General features: G+C 38.4%; 1 protein-coding gene across 3 annotated transcripts in view; it reads left to right on the plus strand.

Moving 5' to 3' along the window:
• zc3h18 (zinc finger CCCH-type containing 18) overlaps positions 1–18,146 on the plus strand; it is a 43,322-nt gene extending 25,176 nt beyond the window's left edge. For 2 of the 3 annotated variants that reach the window (XM_024280974.2, XM_024280975.2), the window contains exons 14-19: positions 11,440–11,556; positions 11,721–11,923; positions 11,995–12,209; positions 12,429–12,525; positions 13,851–13,947; positions 17,260–18,146. In XM_024280974.2, the coding sequence (XP_024136742.1) occupies positions 11,440–11,556; positions 11,721–11,923; positions 11,995–12,209; positions 12,429–12,525; positions 13,851–13,947; positions 17,260–17,476 (946 nt within the window). In that variant the 3' untranslated portion in view covers positions 17,477–18,146. The remainder of the gene's footprint in view (positions 1–11,439; positions 11,557–11,720; positions 11,924–11,994; positions 12,210–12,428; positions 12,526–13,850; positions 13,948–17,259) is intronic. The other variant, XM_024280976.2, reaches the window with a different exon arrangement.
• The last annotated feature ends 3,754 nt before the right edge of the window (positions 18,147–21,900 follow it).

Genomic DNA, 21,900 nt, shown 5'->3' on the forward strand with positions numbered 1-21,900 from the left:
CTCCTTCATTGGAGAGCAGAGAAAGTCATTAAAGAGACACATTTTTTCACCAATAGCAGGATTTTTAGTTGTGATGTTTATATTTCTACATCTTTTTAAACCACCAAGTGGTTCCCAAGTGTGGCTGGGTCTGCAGCTCTCCGCTCCCCCAGGGGAGGGGTCAAATGCGGAAAACTTATTTTGCATACCAAGATGTATGACAACTATTGGGACTTAAGTTTAACTTTATTCCAGTGTTATTTTTTTCTTTTCTTTACTTTTTTTAGTTTTATTTTTGTAGCTTTTTATGCTCTAGGTACCGTTTCCTTCTATTTAATTTCGTATTATGTCACTACTAATATACATGTTTTATGTTTGATGCATTTTCCATTCAGATTGTTTCAATTAGTAAACAAACATTTTCATTTGCAGTGTTTTATTATACACTTACTGAACAAAAAACTGTGTATTTCCAAAATGATTCTATAATCAAACATTTCAAGAAAAAAAGTATCGGTATAAGTATCAGTATTGGTGATACTAGACCTGTAATTATTTGGTATTGGATCGATACCCAACTTCCCAGTATCACCTACCACTCTGATAAACATTTTCCTTTTAATGTAATTCCTGTCCTGTCATGCTATTTTAATGCGGGCAACTTTCATGTCCTGCACAGGTTTGCTTATTTTTCTTCCACTGAAGGCCCATATCCACCCATTAGTACAGGTGTGACTAAGGCCTAAACTCTTTGATACACCTCCTTTTACATTCCAGCTTTAGTTTATTTACGCTTTTTATCTTTTGTTTTCCAAACTTCCCAGGTAACTTTGGAAGAATGCCCAGATACACTTGGATAATTATGAAAATGATAACCTTGTTAAAGTTTCATAAACGGAGGCGCGACATAAAAGATATGGAAGTTTTCATGACACATTCATAGACTCTACAAATAAACAGGTCATAAAAGGTATTTTATTAATAGGTCTATAAATGAAACTGTTTTCTGCGACCAAGTATTAGGGCCTCTTTATAAAATAAAAAATATATATTTTTAAAATTCTAACTTTAAATCTTGTAAATTTGCGAGGAAAAAGTCGTAACTGCTAAATTACGCGAATAAAGTCGTATATTTAGGACTTTAAAAGTCTTAGGCTAAATTTACGACTTTTAATCTCGTAAATCCATGAGATTTAAAGTCGTAAATTTACGAGAAAAAAACTAGTAAACCTACGAGATTAAAAGTTGTAAATTAACGAGAAAAGAACCAAAGTTGTCTGTTTTTTCAGAGCCGTGCTCGAAGATGAAAGACGTGGAGTATCTTGTGAAGATTTAATTCCAGATCCGTGTTAAAAACAAAGAAATTCAGAACCTTTTGGTGATTCAAAATCAAATTATTTCCGGGTTCAGTGTTGGTAGTGTGGAGTTTCATATGTAAAATAAAGAGTTCAGAGATACATGTTCATCAGGACCGTTACTTTATTTTGCCTTTCATTTCCCAGAAGCCCTTTCGCCACCTGTGTCTGTCATGCGCAGAAACTAAAGGAGAATGTAAACAGAACTCCGGACGCCGCCTCCTCCAAATGAAACGTCCCGTCTCAACACAAAACAACACTGAGAACTGACAATTGTCTGTTACGTTAGCACAAGAACATTGAAAATTCTGAAAACTAGTCCTCTTCAGACAGAAGTGTGAAAGAGTTGGATGAGATCTGGTCTGTCGTGGAGGAAGAAATGACTGGAAGTGAACAGCTGCGAGGATATCGCCGGCTTCATCAACGTAATCTGCAGAGATCCTGCAAGGAAGGAATAAAACATTAATAAGACACTTCCAAACATTTGAAATATTTTAAACATTCAGTTTACCATATGAAATCCAAGATGCTTTTCACACTTTGGTTGGTCTGCTTCAGCTCACGGCATAAATTCACTGGACTGTCGGTTCCTCTCGACTTCAACAAATTTACGAGAAAAAAGTTGTAAATTTACGAGAAAAAAACTCGTAATATTACTTTTTTTTGTGGCCCTAATACTCTGTAGTAGTTTTCCTCTTGTAAAGTACAGTTAATAGACTGAGCCTCAACTCCAGTGGTATCTGCAAATAAATGAGATTTTGCTGCCCAGGATAACTAAAAAATTGGTTAACAATGAACCCTTTTTAACAGTCTTTTATTTTAGGAAACGCCTTTCTACTGTCAAGGAATATTTAAAGGCCCACCCCAATGAAAAATGCGTTTTGGTGTTCTTAGTATTTTTTTCATGATGGAGGACAAAACTGCATTTCTGAGTATTTATTTATTGAATTCATGTTTGATCAGGAGACGATGAAAACTCATGGGCGGGTCAAAGTCTCCTTTCCATCCACGTGTGGACAAATAGATCCATTAATGTCTTCATTTTCCTTGTCTAGGCTGCCATCTGGGTCAAAATGTTCGATTTTGCTAAAATTTACATCATCATAATTAAAAGATCACTGGGAACAATTTTACAATAGAAAAAAATGCAGTTTCAGTGGCACTTTAAGAAACTAAAGTCCAAGTTTGATACATGTGAAGAAAATGTTGGGGTCTTTTTGAGGCAGAAAACTTCAGGAAACAATCAACTAATTGTTTAATATACTTACTGACATGGAATTATGACTCTTTATCGAGGAAGCTGCATGTTGGAGCACCAATCCAAAAAAATCTTTGATGTACAACATTTAGGTCAAAGGTCTGCAACCTTATTGCTACAAGAGCCATTTGGATTAGTCTCCTATTCACCAAAACTCAATAGCTGCGTTAGCACAAATGCGCAAAACTTTATAAAAATTCTAGAAATGTCAAACACAATTTTGCAAGTACACCGTTTCCATTACGTCATAATTATGTGAATCAACACAACCAACTCATGTGATTAGTCATTCAAAAACATGGTGATGGATGTGAGTAATACTTAGATTACAGCAGATGCATTCAAATTTCCGCCGCGGCATTAGTCATCATCTATCAAAGGAGAACAAGCTACATGGGAGGGGCTACAGATGAATAGAATAACTTTATTGTCATTGTACATTTCCAACGAGATTGAGTGCAATCCTCTTCCGGTGCTGAAATAAATTAAACACACATCCAAACAACCATACAAGAAGTTAAAACATTATACTAAAAGGCTCTCAATTCCTAGCAGCATTTAAAAATGTGATGGCTCTGGAATAAAAACTGTTTTTTTAAGTGGTTGTTGGTTTTACAGAGGAGCAGTGGATCCAACAATTCCACATGACATGGTCAGCGTTTGATCTGTGATGCTGTGGGACCTTTTGTGGTGCCCACTGTCTGGTTGTTGGCCACATGACTCATTTAATTAAAAAAATATTTCCATTGTAGTTTTGTGAATTTTGATGCACCTCAAAAATCAATCCCACCAAGCGCATTTTTTTTGATAAATGCAATTTTTTTTTCCCACAAAGTTTACATATTTCCATTAGGCGAATTTATTATTGCAAATCCAAATTGTGCGATTTAATGGAAAACAAAGCTGCTGACTGTCACAAACCTGCTTCAACGTTTTTCAAAAAAATCACTTTATTTATATCTTTTGGCTGTTGAACCTTTTTTTGTAAACATAGGTTTTAAATGTTTATAAAAATTGAGAATGAGTGTTATATTTTTCTATGTTTAACGATTTTGATTTATTTTGTTTTTAGCATAAATGTTCCTTTCTAAATAAATGGACCCTGTGTCAAATAATGCAGATTTATTTGAAGTGAAAACATAAGAAAGTAAATAAATCAAACAGCATTTTCTATGACTTTGAGGCATCATTATCCTTTTTTTTCCATTTTACTGTAGAATGACAACTTTAGTGTACGATCCAATGTTTGTCATCAATACATACAAATATATACGTAACCCTTGTGCTTTCCTAGGCATGCTTACATTAAAAGTAGGGTCATCTGGACCCCACAAGACAGCGCTCTGAACTTTCTTGTTTCAAGGATTTTTTATCTTCACTGGTGTCCGTGGCAGACATAAAATCCTGTCCCCCTTTTTCATGGGAGGGGTCACACATCAATGTAAGGTTAGGGTCATCTGGACCCCATAAGAGAGCATGAGGTTAAAGAATTTTGCCTCTGAACAGACTGTTGTGCAGCAGAAGATAAGAATGTGTGTTTTAACTTCATTCTAATATGGTTCACTGACGGTAGATTGAACCTTTCATCATCATATTGATTATCTGACGTATTAAAACAAGTAAACATAAATGACAAAACTTAAAAACTAACCAAAAGTCCGAAACTACTATTAATTCAAATCGTTAGCATTTTCCTTTAAATCCAAAAGCCTCAATGAAGGGAGAAGAGCTGCAAGTGATTCTGGAACCTCAGGGATCAGTTTTAGGATCCCCTTTCTTGCGTCTATGCAAATAAGCTGAAGCCCCCACAAATAAAGCTTTTTAAATGTTTACACACAAAATCTGAGGCTGGACCAAAACTGACACTAAATGTTTTTTTAAAGACAGTCACTCTCACTAGATGTTGGATTTTTTTTTTTTTTTAGACATTATAGCTGGAAATTATTGATAATTACTTTTTATAGAGATGGATAACAACTCATAGTCACCACTGAGGGTCAACATCCTGTCACTGATCAACCTTTAAAACCCGTTTTTGGAGTGAGAGAGGAAGCTGGAAAGCCCACAGAAAACCCACTAATGAACAGGGAGAGCACACAACTGTCCAAGGGGAGGACCCGGCTGGGATTAGAACCAGAAACTTTCTGCTGGCTAGTCAGCTGTGGGTCAGTGGGTACTGCGTTGAACTCGTGACCAGCAGATGATGAGGGCATGGGGACAGTCAGCCAGAAAGAGCATTGACATACAACTTGATGCTTTATAATAGGAATTAGCCAGTTGCTCTTAAGTTATTGGTTCTTTAAAATGAAAATCTTGCATCCCTTGAGTCTGTGGAGAATGCAATTGTTACTCTCCAGACAGAACTGTTCAGTTTCATACACCCAGTTAAATCAATGATTGAATAACCATTAATTATTCAAAGCTCAGAATGTGCTGGAGATAACAGGTTACTTTTGTTTTTACATTTTCCAGACTTAAGTTGCCAATAAAAAATAGCACTACAGTGATCTGCCTTGTTATGTTATGCAAGTCTTCACCCTGATTCTTTGCATTTTATTGAACTCTGCTGCATTCATGGAGGACAGATGGAATTTCAGATGGAAAAACGCTAGCACCTTTCTCTAGTTGTGAGGAAGTACGTCGCCAGAATCCCCTGAAGCGTGTGTCCTAACTCTCAGATGTTTGCATACAGAACGGCGGGGGGGGTGAGGTGTTTAAGGAAAAACGCAAACTTTTGTCAGGGTCGCACACTGTGGGTGTGTGAATGCCAGCATTCAGGGAGGAAGAAAAGTGGAAGGTATGGGGGAAAAACAGCCATCCTGCTGGTTTGCTTTTGTCTGCGTGTGTGTGGGTTTGTGTGTGTAGGCAGCATGGCCCACAGGTGGAAACTGTCATGGAAAACCAGCCGCCCAACCTGTTTGTTGTTCTTCTGGTGAAGCATGTCTCTCCGGTAGATGTGATGCTTTACGCTTAGATATGTGCTGATCAATTGCCTCAGGGTTGAATTGCACTAAAGTGTTTTTTTCTTCTTCTAATGATATTGTCTATTTAGCAGTCTTTTCCTGGGTTAAATTACCATCAATGGTTTGGGTAAAGACAGATGCAACTTATTAAAGTTATTTTAAGTGAACTGAACAAGCATTTAGGTAAGGGATTTGGAGAAATGAATGAAAAAAAGCTAATTTTTTACACCATATTTCCACACCTTTTCATCATTCCTGTTGGAACTCACAATATCCCAAACTTTCAACTTTCCTCACAAAGCCATTAAAGTTTGTTTATTGACTGTACATGATAACTGGACTGAGTGACCTCTCCCTCCTTGCGTTCCAAACTGGAAGTGCCTGCAGGCTCCAAGAAACCTAAATCCCAGACTTGATTATATTAGTCAGAATAACCATTCTTGCTCTGCTACTACTTTAACGTGTTCTTGATGATTCAACATTTTTTTCACGATTTTTTTTTTCTTAATTGCAAGTTATTTAAGAAAAAAAAGACCAAAAACGTTTAAAAACGTTTGACATTTTTCATGTACCTCGCTTTCAAGTGGAAAGGGTGTGGATTTCAAGCAAGCTCAGTCCTGATGAACGAGAGTTGTTACCCTAAAATGAATGATATGGAGAAGACGCCGCAGAGACGAGCAAATAATTTCCTGGTGGAGGTGCATAGAAAACGAGCGAACTTAGAATAATTGGTTTGAGCGTGGATTTATTTAGCAAAGGCGGAAATGTTTGTGTGTCTCCAGGAAAATGTTTCACTTGTATTTTTGAGACGGAGCTTGATGATGCTTCAAAGTTCACAGCCAGTGCTAACCAGAGCACAATACAATGTTCTCATCATTTCAATAAACCCTGAGGGGAAATGCTGAATGCAAAGAATTTAATATTCTTTGTGAGAAGATTTTGGGAGGCGAAGAAGAATACAGCTGAAAAGAGGACTTGGATCCTTTGGGTTGGATTTTGAGTCGGGAATAGCGCTGGTTGGACGCCTGCTATTGTCGTAATGCCTTTCCGCGAATTAATGAATTTCATCATGTGACAAGAGTAGATCCACTCAAACTGGTTCGTTTCATTTTTTTTTTTTTATGGATCTATAGCCAATGGGGGGCAAAAACTGGTACAAATCAGTTCGGCTTAATGGCTCTATGTTATTATAGAAACACTTTAATTACCACACTGGTCCAGTCTGATCTGGACGGCTCAGCCATTTTTTTGGGGAAGAAAGTCTGGAGCTACCATTGGAACACATACAGTACTAACAATGCCTGGCTCCAACATGGCGGCATCCATATCAGGGAAAAAAAAGCAACTGAATCAACTTCATTTCTGGCTGGATCTGAATAGTTAGTCATTTTCTATGGATGTTGTTCCACTCTGTCCAGTTCTTGATCGAAAAGATTGGAAATTCTGATGCTGTATCCACTTGACAAACATTTGCGGTCAAATGTCTTTGTTTTAACACTTTCATGAGAAAAAAAAAGACGCAATTTAAAAAAATAAATAACTAAGCGTATCCTTTGAAGACAGTCAGGATAGTATAACCAAAGACAGGAACCAAAATACTTTTGATTTATGTCAGTGGTTTGGTTTAAAAAGTCTCGAGTTTGTCATCAAAATGACAAAAAAAGAACACTTAAGTTCAAAAAATACTTCTTATAGTTGTATTACCAATATAATATTTTGAACTTGTCATAGCAGCTGAAAGTATTTTTACAAATATCTCATAAGTAAGGATTTAGAAATATATTTGAAATATAGATTTATAAAAAATTACTAGAGAATACTCTAAAGTGAATATTAGGATGGGAGTTGAGTGAATAAGCAGCAATAGGATCAATCATTACAGACTTTCTCTTAACTTACTGTCCATACAAAACTGTCACAGATGAGCTACTGTTGGTAATGTGGGCCGTAAACACTGAGAGAATAATTACTCTGTGGAGAAAAGCTAGAAGCCAAAAAAGAGCAAGAAAGCTCTTTGTTTTTCCTTTATCTTGAGGAAAAATCGTACCAAGGAATAATTTCCCACTATCTGTGGCTGTTTTGTTAAGCTGCTTTTTGTGCTTTTGAAGTGACAGTGGATCGACTTATCTTATGGGGAGACACCCTAATGGTTCTGATTCCTCAAAGATTTTACTATCTGGATAACCCAATAGTTTGCAACATTAGGGGGTGTTGTAATTCTTTGTCTCAGTAGGTCAGAAGCAGATATCTATGACATAATGAGTAAAGTAAGTCATGTAAATTGAATCAAACACGTTTTTGGAATTTGAAACCTGAAAAACCACAAGGAGCTGGAAACTCCTCAACAATGGTTCTTTATAAATTGTAAAAAAAGAGTTTTTATAGTGTCTCCATTTCCTGATTGATGATCTCTTTAACCCTTCAACACCAGAGCTTTAGCTCCAGCATTGCCATTCTTTCGACGACTGTAATTCTTCAACTGCTGACACAATTTGTAATTGCAGTGGATTCTGAAGTAGAGAAAGGCAGCCTTGTGCTGAAATGCAACACTTCAGTTGTGAAGCGCTTCTGCAATCAACGCAGTCGCTTGATTCTGTTGACAGAAAAGCGGCTTTGCTTCACGAATTGTTGCAGTATGCCATCCAAAGTCTTTGCAGATTTTCGTGTCAGAATTGGTAGATTCCTGGAGATTGCATAAACAGTCAACGATTTACAACTTGTCAAAGTGCCAGCAGCATCTCTGATGTTAAACCTTAGAGGCTTTTTTTTTTCAGGCTGTCAGCTAATATCATATTCCTTTTCCTGGAAAGAGTCTTTACACTTCTGCTCTCATTTTATTTTTCCCTAAAAACAGAGTTTTAGATTATATTGTTAAAGAACATGGACACAAGTCCCAGTAGTGGACCTGGATGACCTTAAAAACAGCACGCACTTTTCATCTGCTCCCCCGCCACGTCAGTGGCGGCGCAAAGGAGACAGAAACACACCTGTGCACAGACGAGGCGTGAGTTTACACCTTTGTGCAAAAAAGCCGAGCTGGAAAACAGCCCCCAAAGTATTCAAATGAGTTGGTTTGCTGTGCAGGAGATCCTCTATAAATGTGGAAAATATATCCAAATGAGACGAACAGAATGTTGTGATGGGACCGTCCGTGACAGGCTGCGGGGTAAGCATGTGGGTGTTGTGTGTGCCTTTGAAGGCTTTTTCCAGATCAGGTGTTTTTCTGCTGACCTGTTGCTCCAGCAAAACAAATGTGTACTGTTGGAAAATACAAATCTTTAAAATAATCATAATCTGATCTTCTTTGACCATAAAATCAAGGAAGTATGACTAGTCAACAACACAACGGGCTATGCTGCTGGTATTTAGAAAACAGTAGTTTGATTGTAGTTGGGTCTTCTATGTGTGCAGAGTTTTGTTTTCTTTAAATAAAGTGTGACTTGAGCAAATACTTTAGAAAAAGACATTCACAGAATCTGTTAATGCACCATTGACTGTATAAAGCCTTGTTTCCACTGAGCAGTCCGGTCCAGTATTTTGAGCATTGTCATTGTAAAATGGACCAATTAAATGGTACTGAACTGGGGCTCTTGGGGGGGCTCCATTGGTTGTAGGTCCATTGAAAAGTGGAGTGGTTGAGGTGGAGCCGCTTTCACCACCTGTCGATTGGCAGAAGGTGATGACAATATTAGAAAGCGCCAATATAGAGCTTTTTTAAGCTAACGTTTGTGAGCGTTCAGGTTTTTGTGGTTTCCTGTGAACTCTTAGGTCACAAGTCTATATTGAAAACTCTGATGGAGCCTCAATGACCAGTGAAGACCAGTGACCAGATTAATAGTCAGCATCAAATGTAGTTGTCTGAGGTAAAAAGATAGTTTGAATCTCCAAAGTGGTAGAACTTCTTCCTAGAGAGCCCTCCATGTTGACAAATATTTTTCTCCTTTAACCCTACATTGTTGACATCTAAACAGGGACTCTTTTCGACAGTACAGAGGGGAGAATAATACCTCAAATTAAAGCTATGTATTATTCTGAGATATGAGTTACATAAGATCTGCAGCCAAGTTCACAAGTAATAACCCCACCCCCAAAAGTGTCGAACCCCCCCATCCCATGAGAACCAAGTAAAGGGGGAATTCCCCCCATTTAACAAAGTGAATTTCAGTCCCTGTTGAAGCATGTTTTTGGCATGGGGGAGGAAGTTGGAGTGACATGCAAACTCTACTCGGAAAGATCCCAACCAGGATTTGAACCGGGACCTTCTCTGTATATAATTGTCCTTATCTTTTACAACATAATTATAGAGTACAAAAAATAATTAATAAATAAAAGATGCCACTCTGCTTGAGCGTGCACAGACATGCTGGTTGAGCAACGGTCGGTTTAAACTTTAAAGCCTTTCTAAATAAAAGATAAACCCATCAACTTAGAAGCACTGTATTAACACTAGGGATCGTTACAATTTGCTCACAGTTTGATATGTATTGAGCAAGAAAAAATAATTCCCAAAATCCTACTATTCCACAGATGATTTATTTTACAAAGAGAAATAATAAAACAAAAATTCCGTTTTTTCTTTTCAAGTGCGCAGTTCTTTGCACTTATTGCAAAATCACATTTAAATAAAACACTTGTATACTTGTTAACATTACAACTTATATGACCCAGGGGTCCCGCTGGGTCTTAAAAAGGCTTGAATTTGAAAATGAGGGAAAAAGGCCTTAAAAAGCATTTAAAAAAGTCTTACATTTTGATATCTTGGTCTTAAATATGTTGCAGTTTCAAACCTTGTCCGTATGACTTTTCTGGTCTAAAGTTTCATTTTTTTAACCATAATTATGTAAGTAAAGCGCATTTATCAACATCACGCTAGATGCCAACCACTGATTAAAAAAAAAAAAAGACGTGTTTAGAGGGGTGTTCCTGTAGTCTAGTAATTGTAATCTAATTACTGAAATTGAAACTGTAATAGATTACGTTACTCCGTTACTGACAAGGATTTAGTTTTTTTCTTCATCCATTGGGCCGAGAATTAGGCAGAGAAATCGGTCTTAATTTTTACATTTGCATGGTCTTAAAAAGATCTTAAAAAGTCTTAAATTTAGCTTGAGAATCATGTAGGAACCCTGATGAACTGCAACAATTTAACCACCTGCTTTTAATGAAGCATCTGATTGGTCAGTAAAATAACTTACACAAAAATAGGGGGGGGGGGTCACTCAGTCTAGTTCTCATATAGGTTACAGTCAATGGTTTTGATCAGTTTTAACAAATGCAGATGTTTTGAGTTCTACCTGCCATGATTTGTGTGCCTTCAGCAGGAAATGGAACGCTCAGTCATACCTCTGAGGAAGCTATTTGTTGGAAAAAAAATCCTGAATGAATGTATTGGTGGTTAAAAACAATCTATTCAAGCTTATTTGTGGTTTCATGTTTCACACAATAACATTTAATATTTCTCCTTAAAAGGAAAATTGTCTCAAAACACACATCCAAAAACAAGCAAATGTGTCTTTCTGTTCTGCATTTTCCTTTGTTAAAAATTTACCACTTTATTGTAATCCAGCTAACCAGTATGTGAAGTCCAGCAAATGTTTTTATATTTGAACATCTGAACCAATTACATTTTTGAATTGTATGACCCTGGCTTATTGTTGTTGTATGACTCAATTCCATTTTATTGTATGCATTTTTCTTGTTAAAAAAATAACTCAAACAATAACAACACTAAGATCAGTCACGATTTACGGTAGGGTCTTGAATTGATGATCTTTATCTTTCAGTCTAAGATGCAGAATCTTTCAGTTTTAACAGAAACGTTAGTTGTGTTGTTTGACTGAAGCTCTTGATTCTCACCGGGTTTTTTTCTTTCCATCTCTTTCAGGAGAACTGTGAGTGGGAGTGTGAGTGGAAGTGGCAGCAGTTACACTGGTTCCAGCTCCAGATCCAGATCATCCTCCAACTCCCTGTCGCGTTCTCGCTCTGGATCCAGGAAGTCCAGGTACTCGCCCATTCTCTGCTGCAGCCGACTCTTCTGAAGGCTGAGGCTTCTCGCACATGTATGATGTGGAAAAAGAAAAAGCTGTGAATTCTGTTTTTTGATTTAATACTTGCGGTCGCTGTTGTGTCGTGTGCAGATATCACAGTGCGCTGGTCTCTCCTCAGGTCGCTGAGTGTCAGCAGCGTCTCGTCCGTGTCGTCTGCATCGTCCAGCAGCTCCATGCGCAGCGCCGACTCCGACGACATGTACGCCGACCTTGCGAGCCCGGTGTCCTCCGCCAGCTCCCACTCGCCAACACCCAACCAGCCCCGGAAGGAGCGCAGGCCTCCGCGGGACCGCTCCCCCCCGGGTCGGGACAAGACCAGGGGTGGGTATTCCACCAACAGCCCACAGTCTTACAGAAACTTTAGGCTAAGGAGCTGTTTTTGTTCACCGCAGAAAGACCGTCAAAGAAAGACGAACCTTTTAGGGACGATCGCAGGAAAACGGACCAGTCTGGAGCTCCGCCCAGAGGGGGTGGTGGCCCGCCCCGATCTGGGCCTGGTAATAGGGGAGGCCCCCCTGTGCATCCTCTACCTGTGGCTGGTGGCCCCCCTGGAAACTATGGAGGTTCAGGTTCCCACAAAGACATCAAACTGACCCTGCTTAACAAGGTTATTACTAAAGTCTATGGAGTTTTGTTGTGAAATTTACCAAGAATTAACTTTTCCTGCAGACACTGAAGCGACCTCATGTTCAAGTTAAATTACTATTGATGTTCAGACTCATATCGATGTGGTTCGTTTGAAATTTAACACTTTTTTTCTGTCAGTTACATGAATCTGTTGTTTGTTCTGAAAGTCTTGTTTGAATTATTCATCTTTTTTGGGCAGCAGGGAGACAGAGGCAACAGAAAGAGGTACCTCCCGTCAGACAAGGACAGGTCGGGCTCCCCTCTTAGCAAGAGGATGGCCATGTCTCCAGACAGAGGTAAGAGACCACAAACGCAGCAGGAACAATGATCATAGTCAGGTTCCACAATCACTTCTGAGCTGCTTCCAACAATCCTTTATCTCAGGGGTCTGTAACGCTTTAAGAACCATTTGGGTCAATTTCTCATTCACCCAGTCGAAGCCAAAAAGTCTTGCTTCACCCTTGTTTCCACTGAACGATACGGTTCAGTCTCGTATTTTTAGCGTTTCCATTATAAAATGAACCCAATGAGCTGGACCGAACCATACCATTTTTGAGCCCCAGTTGGTTTGAAGGTCCACAGAAAAATGGAACTGAGCACTGAGCTACTGTTGATACTTGTAGATTGGCGGAAGGTCATTGCAACAAAACAATGCCAGCAATCTTCTCTCAAACAACATCAAACCATTTGTGTAAACAACGTACCAAAAGCCAAGCGGGGAAAAAATTAACTACTAGATGACCTCCATTGTTGTTATTAGCTTTGCTTTTGCCGTAGTCGCACTTCTACGACGTAAAACTACATCATCGGTCTACACCCCAAATGCGCCTCATCCAACTTGAACAAACAAACGAGGCTGAATTAAGGTTTTAGACCATCAACAGCTGTTTTCATATCTGTATTTTCACCATCATGATTTCTCAATGGTCCAGATAATGTTACAGTATGTCATTGTTAAGCCTCGTTTCCTCTGAGCGACTCGGTAAGGAGTGGTACGGTACGGTCCATTTAATTCTCGAGTGTTTCTGCTCAGTTAAGCCTCGCTTCCTCTGAATGGTGTAGACCGCTAGCATGTCACTGTAGAGTGATGACTAGAAAAGCATCAGCAATGGAGGTCATCTAGCAGCTCGTCTTTTCTTGCTTTACTTGTGGTACATCGTGTATAACAGGAATTTAACGGTGTTTGAAAGAAGATTTAGGGCGGCTAAGAAGAATACCGCAGTAAAGAGGAAATATAGCTTAGCGCTATATTGGCACTTTCTGATGTTTTCTTCACTTTCTGTCGATCAACTGTGGCTACAGCGACTCTGCCCAAACCGTCCTGTTCTATATTTCTTAGGATCAAATGGGGGGCCTCGAGGTACAAGTCGAAACTGTTCCATGAGTTTATTTTACAATAGAGATGTTCAAAATGCTGGATCTTCAGTATTACAGCTCTGTTTAGATGTTTTTCCTTTTAACTTTTGGACATAGAACGGAAACAGGCAGGAAACCCTCAGCTTCCAGATTGACTTTAAAAGTAGAAATGAAATCTCTGAATCCATTCATTGGACAGACTCGGAGCAGGGACCTGCTGATGTCCTATGACCATAAATATAAATACATGATTTGTATTTTTCAGGCCGTGATAAAAAGATGCCCGGTCGACCCCCAATGTCTCCCAGAATGGATCGCCCCAGAGGACAAGGACCTCGACTCCCAGCTGCCCAGGGAGACAGGTGGGTGCAGCTTTTAGGACGGTGTACTCGTGCGTTTTGGTTGTTCTGGAGACTTGTCAGAGGAGTTTCAGAACTCATTCTGAGGCGTTTGGTGTTTTCAGAAAAAATAGGAACGATAACAAAAGGTACTTCCATGAACTTTATTTGATTTATAAAAGTAAAATACTATTTTTGTAAACCGGGTCACATGTTAGCAGACTATCATTATCATGTGCTGCGTTGCATGTCACCAAATGGATGTTAGAAAAAGGAGTGGATCGAGGACAGATCTCTGAGGCACACCAAAAATGATTCTGCTCATTTTTTTCTTATAAATAAATTAAAATTCATAAATAAATTAGATGTCCTCACATCGACTGTAAACCCTGATAAACACAAGTCTGTCAATAAAGCTTTCTTGATGCGATTTATTGTTTGAGGAACCGATTAAAAAGAAAATGTCCTTAAATATCCTAAAATTGCCTCCACTAAAAGAGCAGTCTTTTTTTTTTTTTGCTCCAATAAACAATTTTGCTGCTGTTACTGCAACACACCAACATGTTATTGTTCACATCTGAGGATCTTATCTGATAAAGATGCATTCATGAGAACAAGATGCCTGGAAAAGCAAGATTCTCAGGAAAAAAGAGCAAAAAAACACAGATGCGACTTTTTTTTAACTCTATCTTTGCAACTCACAGCTCTCGATTGAGTTTACATTCATATAAATAGCATGTGGTTACTCAAGAGTCAGTTTGTTTGTATGAACCTGTTTCAGTGGAAAGTATATCTACTTGTTTCATAACGTCTTTTAAAAGCAAAGTTTTACTGAAGACAGTACAGGACTGGTCGTTTACAGCAGCATGAAGGAACACAGCTTCATTCCAGGTCATTTCCACAGTCATGACGGCACATGCAGGAACGTCTGAACTAGTACGGCTAGTTTGGAGCAGGAAAACCTTTTTAAAGGAACAGAGAGGAAAGTCGTTTGGTTTCTTTTAGTCATGCAGTGATTGAATCTTTAATTTCGAAGGTAATGTAACACATAAGTGAGTCAGGGAAAAACAAACATGACCTTTTTTTCCAGCCTGGGTCTAAATGTCAAAGGTGTCAAAGGTTTGATTCCCTGCAGTCGGACTGTTTTGTCGTCACAGACGCAGGAATGTCATGCTGAAGGTCACATCTGATGCATCCTGCTTTACAGTAAAACCAAAACCGGAAAAAGAACCGCAATTCACCGTGCGTCAGCACGCTGGTTACCTGCAGCCGGTCTGATCAGCTGTTAGCGTTATCGCACAAAAACTCATTCATGGATTCAAGCAACAAATTTGAACCAAAACTTCTAAAAATAAAGTGGTTATTCCTCTAGAAACAAAAAAGATAAAATTGTTACCAAATGTGGTTTGATGTTTTCGAGGGGTAAAAAGTATATTGTTTACAATATGTTGTAAACATTCATTCGGATATCAAAACAAAAGCTGATATTTGTGGTTTATTGTCATCACTGTATTATCCATTTGCATTTGTTATTTAAAATCTGTAATAAATTGACATTTTTCTTGTTCCCAAATGAGTTTTTTGCTACAAAATGAGAGAATAGATTAAAGAGAAAGTTAAAGAAGAAAATTGATAAATATTTCAGAATGAGCAACATGTTTTGTTTTGTTTAGGTTAAGATGCAAAGAAAAGATAAAAATCCTGATCGGTTTGTGTCTTCTTTTTTTTTTGTCGGAAGTTTTGGTTCTAGAGGTCATTTGGAATCTAAAAAATGTTTTTTTTTTGTTTGTTTGTTTTTTAACATGCAGGAAGAATTTTCTTCTGGTATCTGATTTAAACAGAGGAGAATTTGAACACATTCATAGCAAATGTTTGCAGGTTTAAAGGAATTTCAGGAGCAGAATCGTGTTAGCAGTTGGCTTTTGGGGCTTTTTTTTGATTCACGATATAATTCCAGTTTAAGCCACAGAAAGAATCTGTGATTCATATTCGGTTTTAGACGCTTTTCATTTCTGATTTTGATTTATTTTATTTTAAGTTAGGCTTTATATAAGGGGTTTGTATTGTCTAACAGAATGATATCATGATACATGTCTCACGATAAAATGCATATCATGATATATCCCAAGAGTGTATTTCTGTAATTCTGAGCCTTTTGCTGTGACGTTCAGCAGAACTTTGGCTCGCTTTGCTGACTGAAACCCTGTGCTTGACCTGCTGCATGGTTTCATTCGTTCCTATCTGAGCCACTACGAAGCACGTCAGTCTGCGTTTTTATTTGATACTGGCAGCAACATGGTAGAGTTTTGTTTCAGTACCCAGCCCAAATAAAAACTAAGTAGTACATGTCTGATAACAACAAAAACTGCTAGGATGACTGAACATTTAACACAATCTGGTTCTCAAGAGATCTTGTTGTTTTGGTCGCGGTGTAGAGCTGTTCAAAGAGGCTCAGTGTGTTGAGCTGGCAGTTGGGGGTTTGAGTGGAAAACAAAAGTAAGATGCTGATTATTTTAATAGTCGACTAATCAGTGATTTTTTTTTGCTTCCCGATTGGCTGTAGAACATTGTTAATCAGTTTCCTCATTGCCATGTACAGATACATTCAGTTTACATAAATCTTTGATCGTGATCACATTTTTTTTCTTTAACTCTGGACTTTTCTTTCCACAAAGGTTTGAACTTTGAGAGTTTAAGAGAGAAACGTGGGAAATTGTTCATGTCTGTCAGAGAAAAGTGCTTAAAGTGTGTAGTGTAGGAGTTTTACTTTGGAGATTTCACCTGTCAGGTTATTTTAGAAAGTATCTGCAGTGATAAACACTGTTCATATTCGCTGTCATCATACCAACACAGATTTTTCACTGATAGACAGCTTTTGCATGGATTTGTTCCATAAACAGAGAAGTGTAACGTACACAGCAACAAAGAACAATAAAAGACAACAGGGAAGCTGTGCAAGAAAGGAGCAAAATTGAATTGGTTCGTAGTATGACAAGGAAATGGACAACAAAAACAACAAAGTGAGTCTAAAAAAAGCAACTCGTGGAGCAAAAATAGCACAACCATCCACATCCTCCTCAACATGCTGATCCGATCAGTTCTAAGAACTTTATTTATCCCCAAAGGACAAAAGTTTATACATTCCACAACTTAATGCAGTCCTTTGAACCAGAACCGTTTAACTAGACGTGAAATAAAAAGATAAGACGAAAAAAGATACTAGTGATCAGTCCTACAAAACAATGTCTTCTGTTAGGAAATACGAACTTTAGTTTCAATCAACTGATTTTAAACTGAGTGAAGCACGTCTGACTAAAATATCTTTTTCTCTCTCAGAAAACGCCCTCTGTCTCCTCCAATCAAGTCCTCTGGGAAAATCCCAACAACGCCGTCAAGCAAAGCGCCGCCAGCAGCCTCGGCTCCAGCTGGGGGGTCGAGCTCGGGCTCCGGAAAGCCGAGCAACACGCTGTCCCGCCGCGAGGAGCTGCTGAAGCAGCTGAAGGCCGTGGAGGACGCCATCGCACGGAAACGGGCAAAGATCCCTGCCAAATAAAGGGGGAGGCGGCCTCCTTGTCTGCCTGCTCGCTCCGCCTCGTGAGCCCAAAGACGGCGAGGGCGAGGGGGTGACGTACTGATGCCCCGCCCTCCGGAGGACCTGTAAAAATGTGTGTGGTTCATGTATAAAGGCTGTCGTGGAGGTAGGCGCTCGGACGTCCTCTGAGAAGACGTTTTTGTTCCGCCTGTCGGCGCCGCGGAGGGGGAGGGGTACCTGGACACACGGTGGGGGGGCTTTGAGGCTTTGTTGTGCGATGACAGCTCAGCGGCGGGAAGTATCTTCCTCTCAAGAACAGATTTATACTGAACCTGATTTCTCCGCCCCCTTTTATCATCTTGTTCTTTTGATCGATCACGACCTTCACTGAAGCGCCACCTGCTTCACCGTTTTCCGCTGCGTTCACTTTGTACAAAAAATAAGAAAAAAGTCAAATTCTTTCAACTGTATGATTGTAGACAGCAGTGATGTGCGTGCAGTATTTGCTTTCTTTTTTAACTCAACATTTTCTTTTCCTCTTAGCTCTTAAACGATAAACCAGTGTTTTTTTTTTTTTTGTGTCAGACTTTTAGTTGGAGGCGTTCGAGGGGTGGAGCAGGGCGTTTAGAGACGGGCCATGTCTTGCTTTTGTGACAAAAGCCTTCTAAATAAACTATTTTGATAAAGAGAAGCGCCAGCCTGGTCTCTCTCATCTGCAGCAGAGGGAAACGGTCGCTGTCGGAGCAGGAACAGAAGGATGAAGCCACTTTCAGTTCATAAATCTGCTTCCCTGAAGCATCTGCAGCTCCTCGTGACAACCCGTTGTCTCTGCAACATTCACATGGAATTATGTTAAGCCAAAAAAGAATTTAATAATTTCACATATATGTCCCGATTCTTTCCTCAGATCCATTACGGCGAGGGACCCGTTGAGTAACCCATTTCATTTCCAGTTACTAGTTATTTACAATTAAAAACCACCGATAAACCCAAAAAATAAGTGTCTGTGGATCAAGCTGGATCAATGATGCAGGGAGATGAATCTGCATTAGATCAGCTTCATTTCAGGACGGAGAAACCCTCAAGACCAACTTTTGTCATCTTTAGATTAATTGTTAAAGCGCTCTCAGTAGTTTTTTATTGATGATTATGCTGTTTTTAGCCAAGATTTACAAAAAAACCTGTTGTTTTCTAGGACATAGTTTCTGCAGAGTAGCAGTAGTTTATTTGAAATTTGCTTTTTAATTGTGGGCGGGACCCCTAACCTAACATTAGCGGGGCAGCAAAAATGGTGAGCAGTAATGGAGCTCTGCAGCCGTACAACATGAGCCAGATTCCCGTCTTCATCTACAAGTGGATGCATCAGAATGGAGCAGAGCAGGGAGCTTGTATTTTCTATGTACCCCAATTACAACCTTGTTTAACCTGCTTTTTTTCTGCTCCTAATACATCGATTTGAATGCAGAAATACTCAAACGTTAATCTTAGGCCAAATCTGAATTCTTCCCCTAGCCCTCCAGTTGTTGGGGGCATTTGAAGTGGTCGGGTTGTCCGAAATAGTTCATTAGGAGCTAACCCTTTCATCATGAGAACAATGCCAGAAGAACATGTTAAAAACCCTTTTTTCATCAGAACTGATCTTTAAAGTGGAGAAAACCATTAAAAGTCATCACGTTTGCTGATGACGTAGCTGTATCTCAGCATGATGATTTCTTCATGACACATGAAAGTTAATAGAGGGGAAATTTTCCTTGACCTGCAAAGGTGATTTCAGGTGGAGCGCAACCAAGAAGATCCTGACAACTTACAAACTATTCTGTTTGCAGTCAAAGTTATCATAGCAAACAGCAGAAATAATGTCGTCTGTAAAAACTGGCCCATGTTAGCTTTTCTCAACACCCCATCTTCTGTTCTTTTTAATTTGAAGTAAACCCAGAAGAAATAAGTATTGCAGTTCATCAAATGACCACTGGATGCTCACTGACTCTGAAAGTAAAACACCACATTTTTTAATTTCTTGACCCCATTTTTCGTACCCTTAATATAAAGTTTAGCTCCAATACAACAGGGGTTTATACAAATGTATCCCTAAGATTCACAACCCTCTATTGTAGCAATAAAATCTGTCCAACAAAAAAGCATTTATCTTCTCATCCCTTATTTGTTTGGTTAGCTGCTGAATAGAACAAGTTCAAGCAAAATATATTTTTATATTAGGGGTGTAGTTTTTGATTAGCAGGTGGGTGGATTCAACAAAACTCAACCATTTAGCAAAATTTCTAGTCAGAGACGTTTGTCTTTGGGATTTCACCATTTAGAGATTGTCAAAAATATAAGTTTGAAAAAAAATATAATTATTAAAATATTAATTATCAGCCATATCCGTTTAAGAAAGTGGGAAAATGTCAAGTTTCACCAGATAATATTCACAATCTAAGTTAAAAGTGGCTGATAAGAAACCTGATTCTGGTAGCATTTAAACGCATCACTTACAGACAAATCTTTAGACTTGTAAAGAGTCAGATCAAAAGATATGTGCGTAATTATTAAAGACTTGTACGTTTAGTTAGTTCCAAGTTATGTATGTGTGTTTGAATTTTTTATTTCATAATTATGCACAAAATACACTGTATGAGTTACAAACCAAGAATTACACACACACCCAAATCGGGTTGATACTATTTTCTCTCCATATTTTGTTCTTCTTCATTCACTGACACGAACACAAATGAGGCTCTAAAATCCTTCTCATCCTTTTACAAACAGCATCTGCAGAAAGCAGTTTGTCAGTAGAAACCATCACCTTTTCAGGAAGCTCTCTGTCACTCTGCAGGCTGAAGGTCCAGATACTCCTGATCAACCTCCAACAGGAAACACCAGAAGTTCTGGCCTGAACTTCTCATACAATTCTGAAGAAGCCGGCATCCTCTACTGGAGTTTTTTTTTTTTTTAACGTTCATTTGCTCACTTCCACCTGCGGCATTGGCAGCTCTCCATAAAAGAGTTACTAAAAATAGACCGACAATAGAGTGAATAAAAATAATTATGTCACAGGCTGTTGATGATAATGCTGTTGAACTTGGGCTAATTTTAGAAACCAAACTTCCTCATCCTGAACCGAGCAGTGGGACATATCGGATTACAAGCTGTCCTCCTCAACTTACCGACTGAACACGTTTTGATTGTATTTGTCGTATAGTCTGCGAGTCATGAAAACGCTTTCATTACTGAAAAACGCCCAAAGGAAGTGATAGCAATTGAAGAACAGTTTATTCAAGTTCAAAAGTGTTCTCAGCGATGCAGAAAGAGAGTCGGTGCAGCTTCATCGAGCTGGGATTTACTTGAAGAAAGAATTTTTAGACTAAAAAAAAGGTTTGATTCCATGCAGATTTTAGAATTTGCCCCCAAACTGGAAGGTTTGTTTATTGAAACATGAGATTAAAAATCCTTAAAATGTTAGAAATATAAGTTTTTATTAAATATCCTAAAATATCCTGATTTTTTTTTTATTTGTAATTTCTTGTTAAGCCTTAGACAATAGGTTGAACTTAACTTCAAAGGGAATCTAATAAATTTCCCCATCCTCTAAGCATTTTAGATGCTATTTCATGTGGTCAAATATTGAAGTTGAACGCGCGCGGACTTTCTTAACTGCCATCTTCCTCTTTTTTTTCCTTCCCTGATAAAGTCCAAGGTTCTTCATAGAGCAAAAACCACACAGATTGAAGAACTTCAGATCTCTAATCCGTCCGTGTTTGAAAGATTCAGAGTTTCCTCCAAACTTTGTAACCTTTAGATGTTCCTTTAGTTCTGCGCGCATGACAGATTTGTTCTTATCACAAATAGCTTTTTAAAAGCAATGTTTGTAGAGGTTTAAGAAAGCGTAGCTTTCAGAAATACTGATACTTCTCTTTAGTCGGTAGCAGAAAATCACAAACCACAACCTGAAGCCGGTGAGGTGAGTTTACATGGAAAAAAACTTTATTTAAACAAGAATAAAAACAAAAGTAAAGAGGAAATTGTATAAAAAAATTCCAACATAACTTTCAGTATTATTATAAATTCAAATAAAACATATTAAATAAATTAATTTAACTTTACAGAAACCTTGTGTTCATAAATGTACATAAGATTAGCAAGTCTTTGCACATTTTAGCAAAATATAATCGATTTTACAAAAGCTTTTCGGTCATTTAGAGTCAACAGTTTAAAAATGAAATAGTCTTTATTGTCATTATACATGAAATTAAAAAACTCTTATTACCTGTTACTATGATTGTTTTCCCCAAATATTATTTTTTTTGTTACTAAGACTTAATTTGGCCCTGAGAGACGTTAACCTTTGGTGACACTTAAACATAAAATCTTTAACATACTGTAATTTTTCAACTGTTACCACGATCAATGTCATTCCAGTAGATTTTGAGGGAGAAAAGCGGCTCGAC

This window comes from Oryzias melastigma, linkage group LG6, assembly GCF_002922805.2.
Source record: "Oryzias melastigma strain HK-1 linkage group LG6, ASM292280v2, whole genome shotgun sequence".
In the NCBI taxonomy this organism is placed as follows: Eukaryota; Metazoa; Chordata; class Actinopteri; order Beloniformes; family Adrianichthyidae; genus Oryzias; species Oryzias melastigma.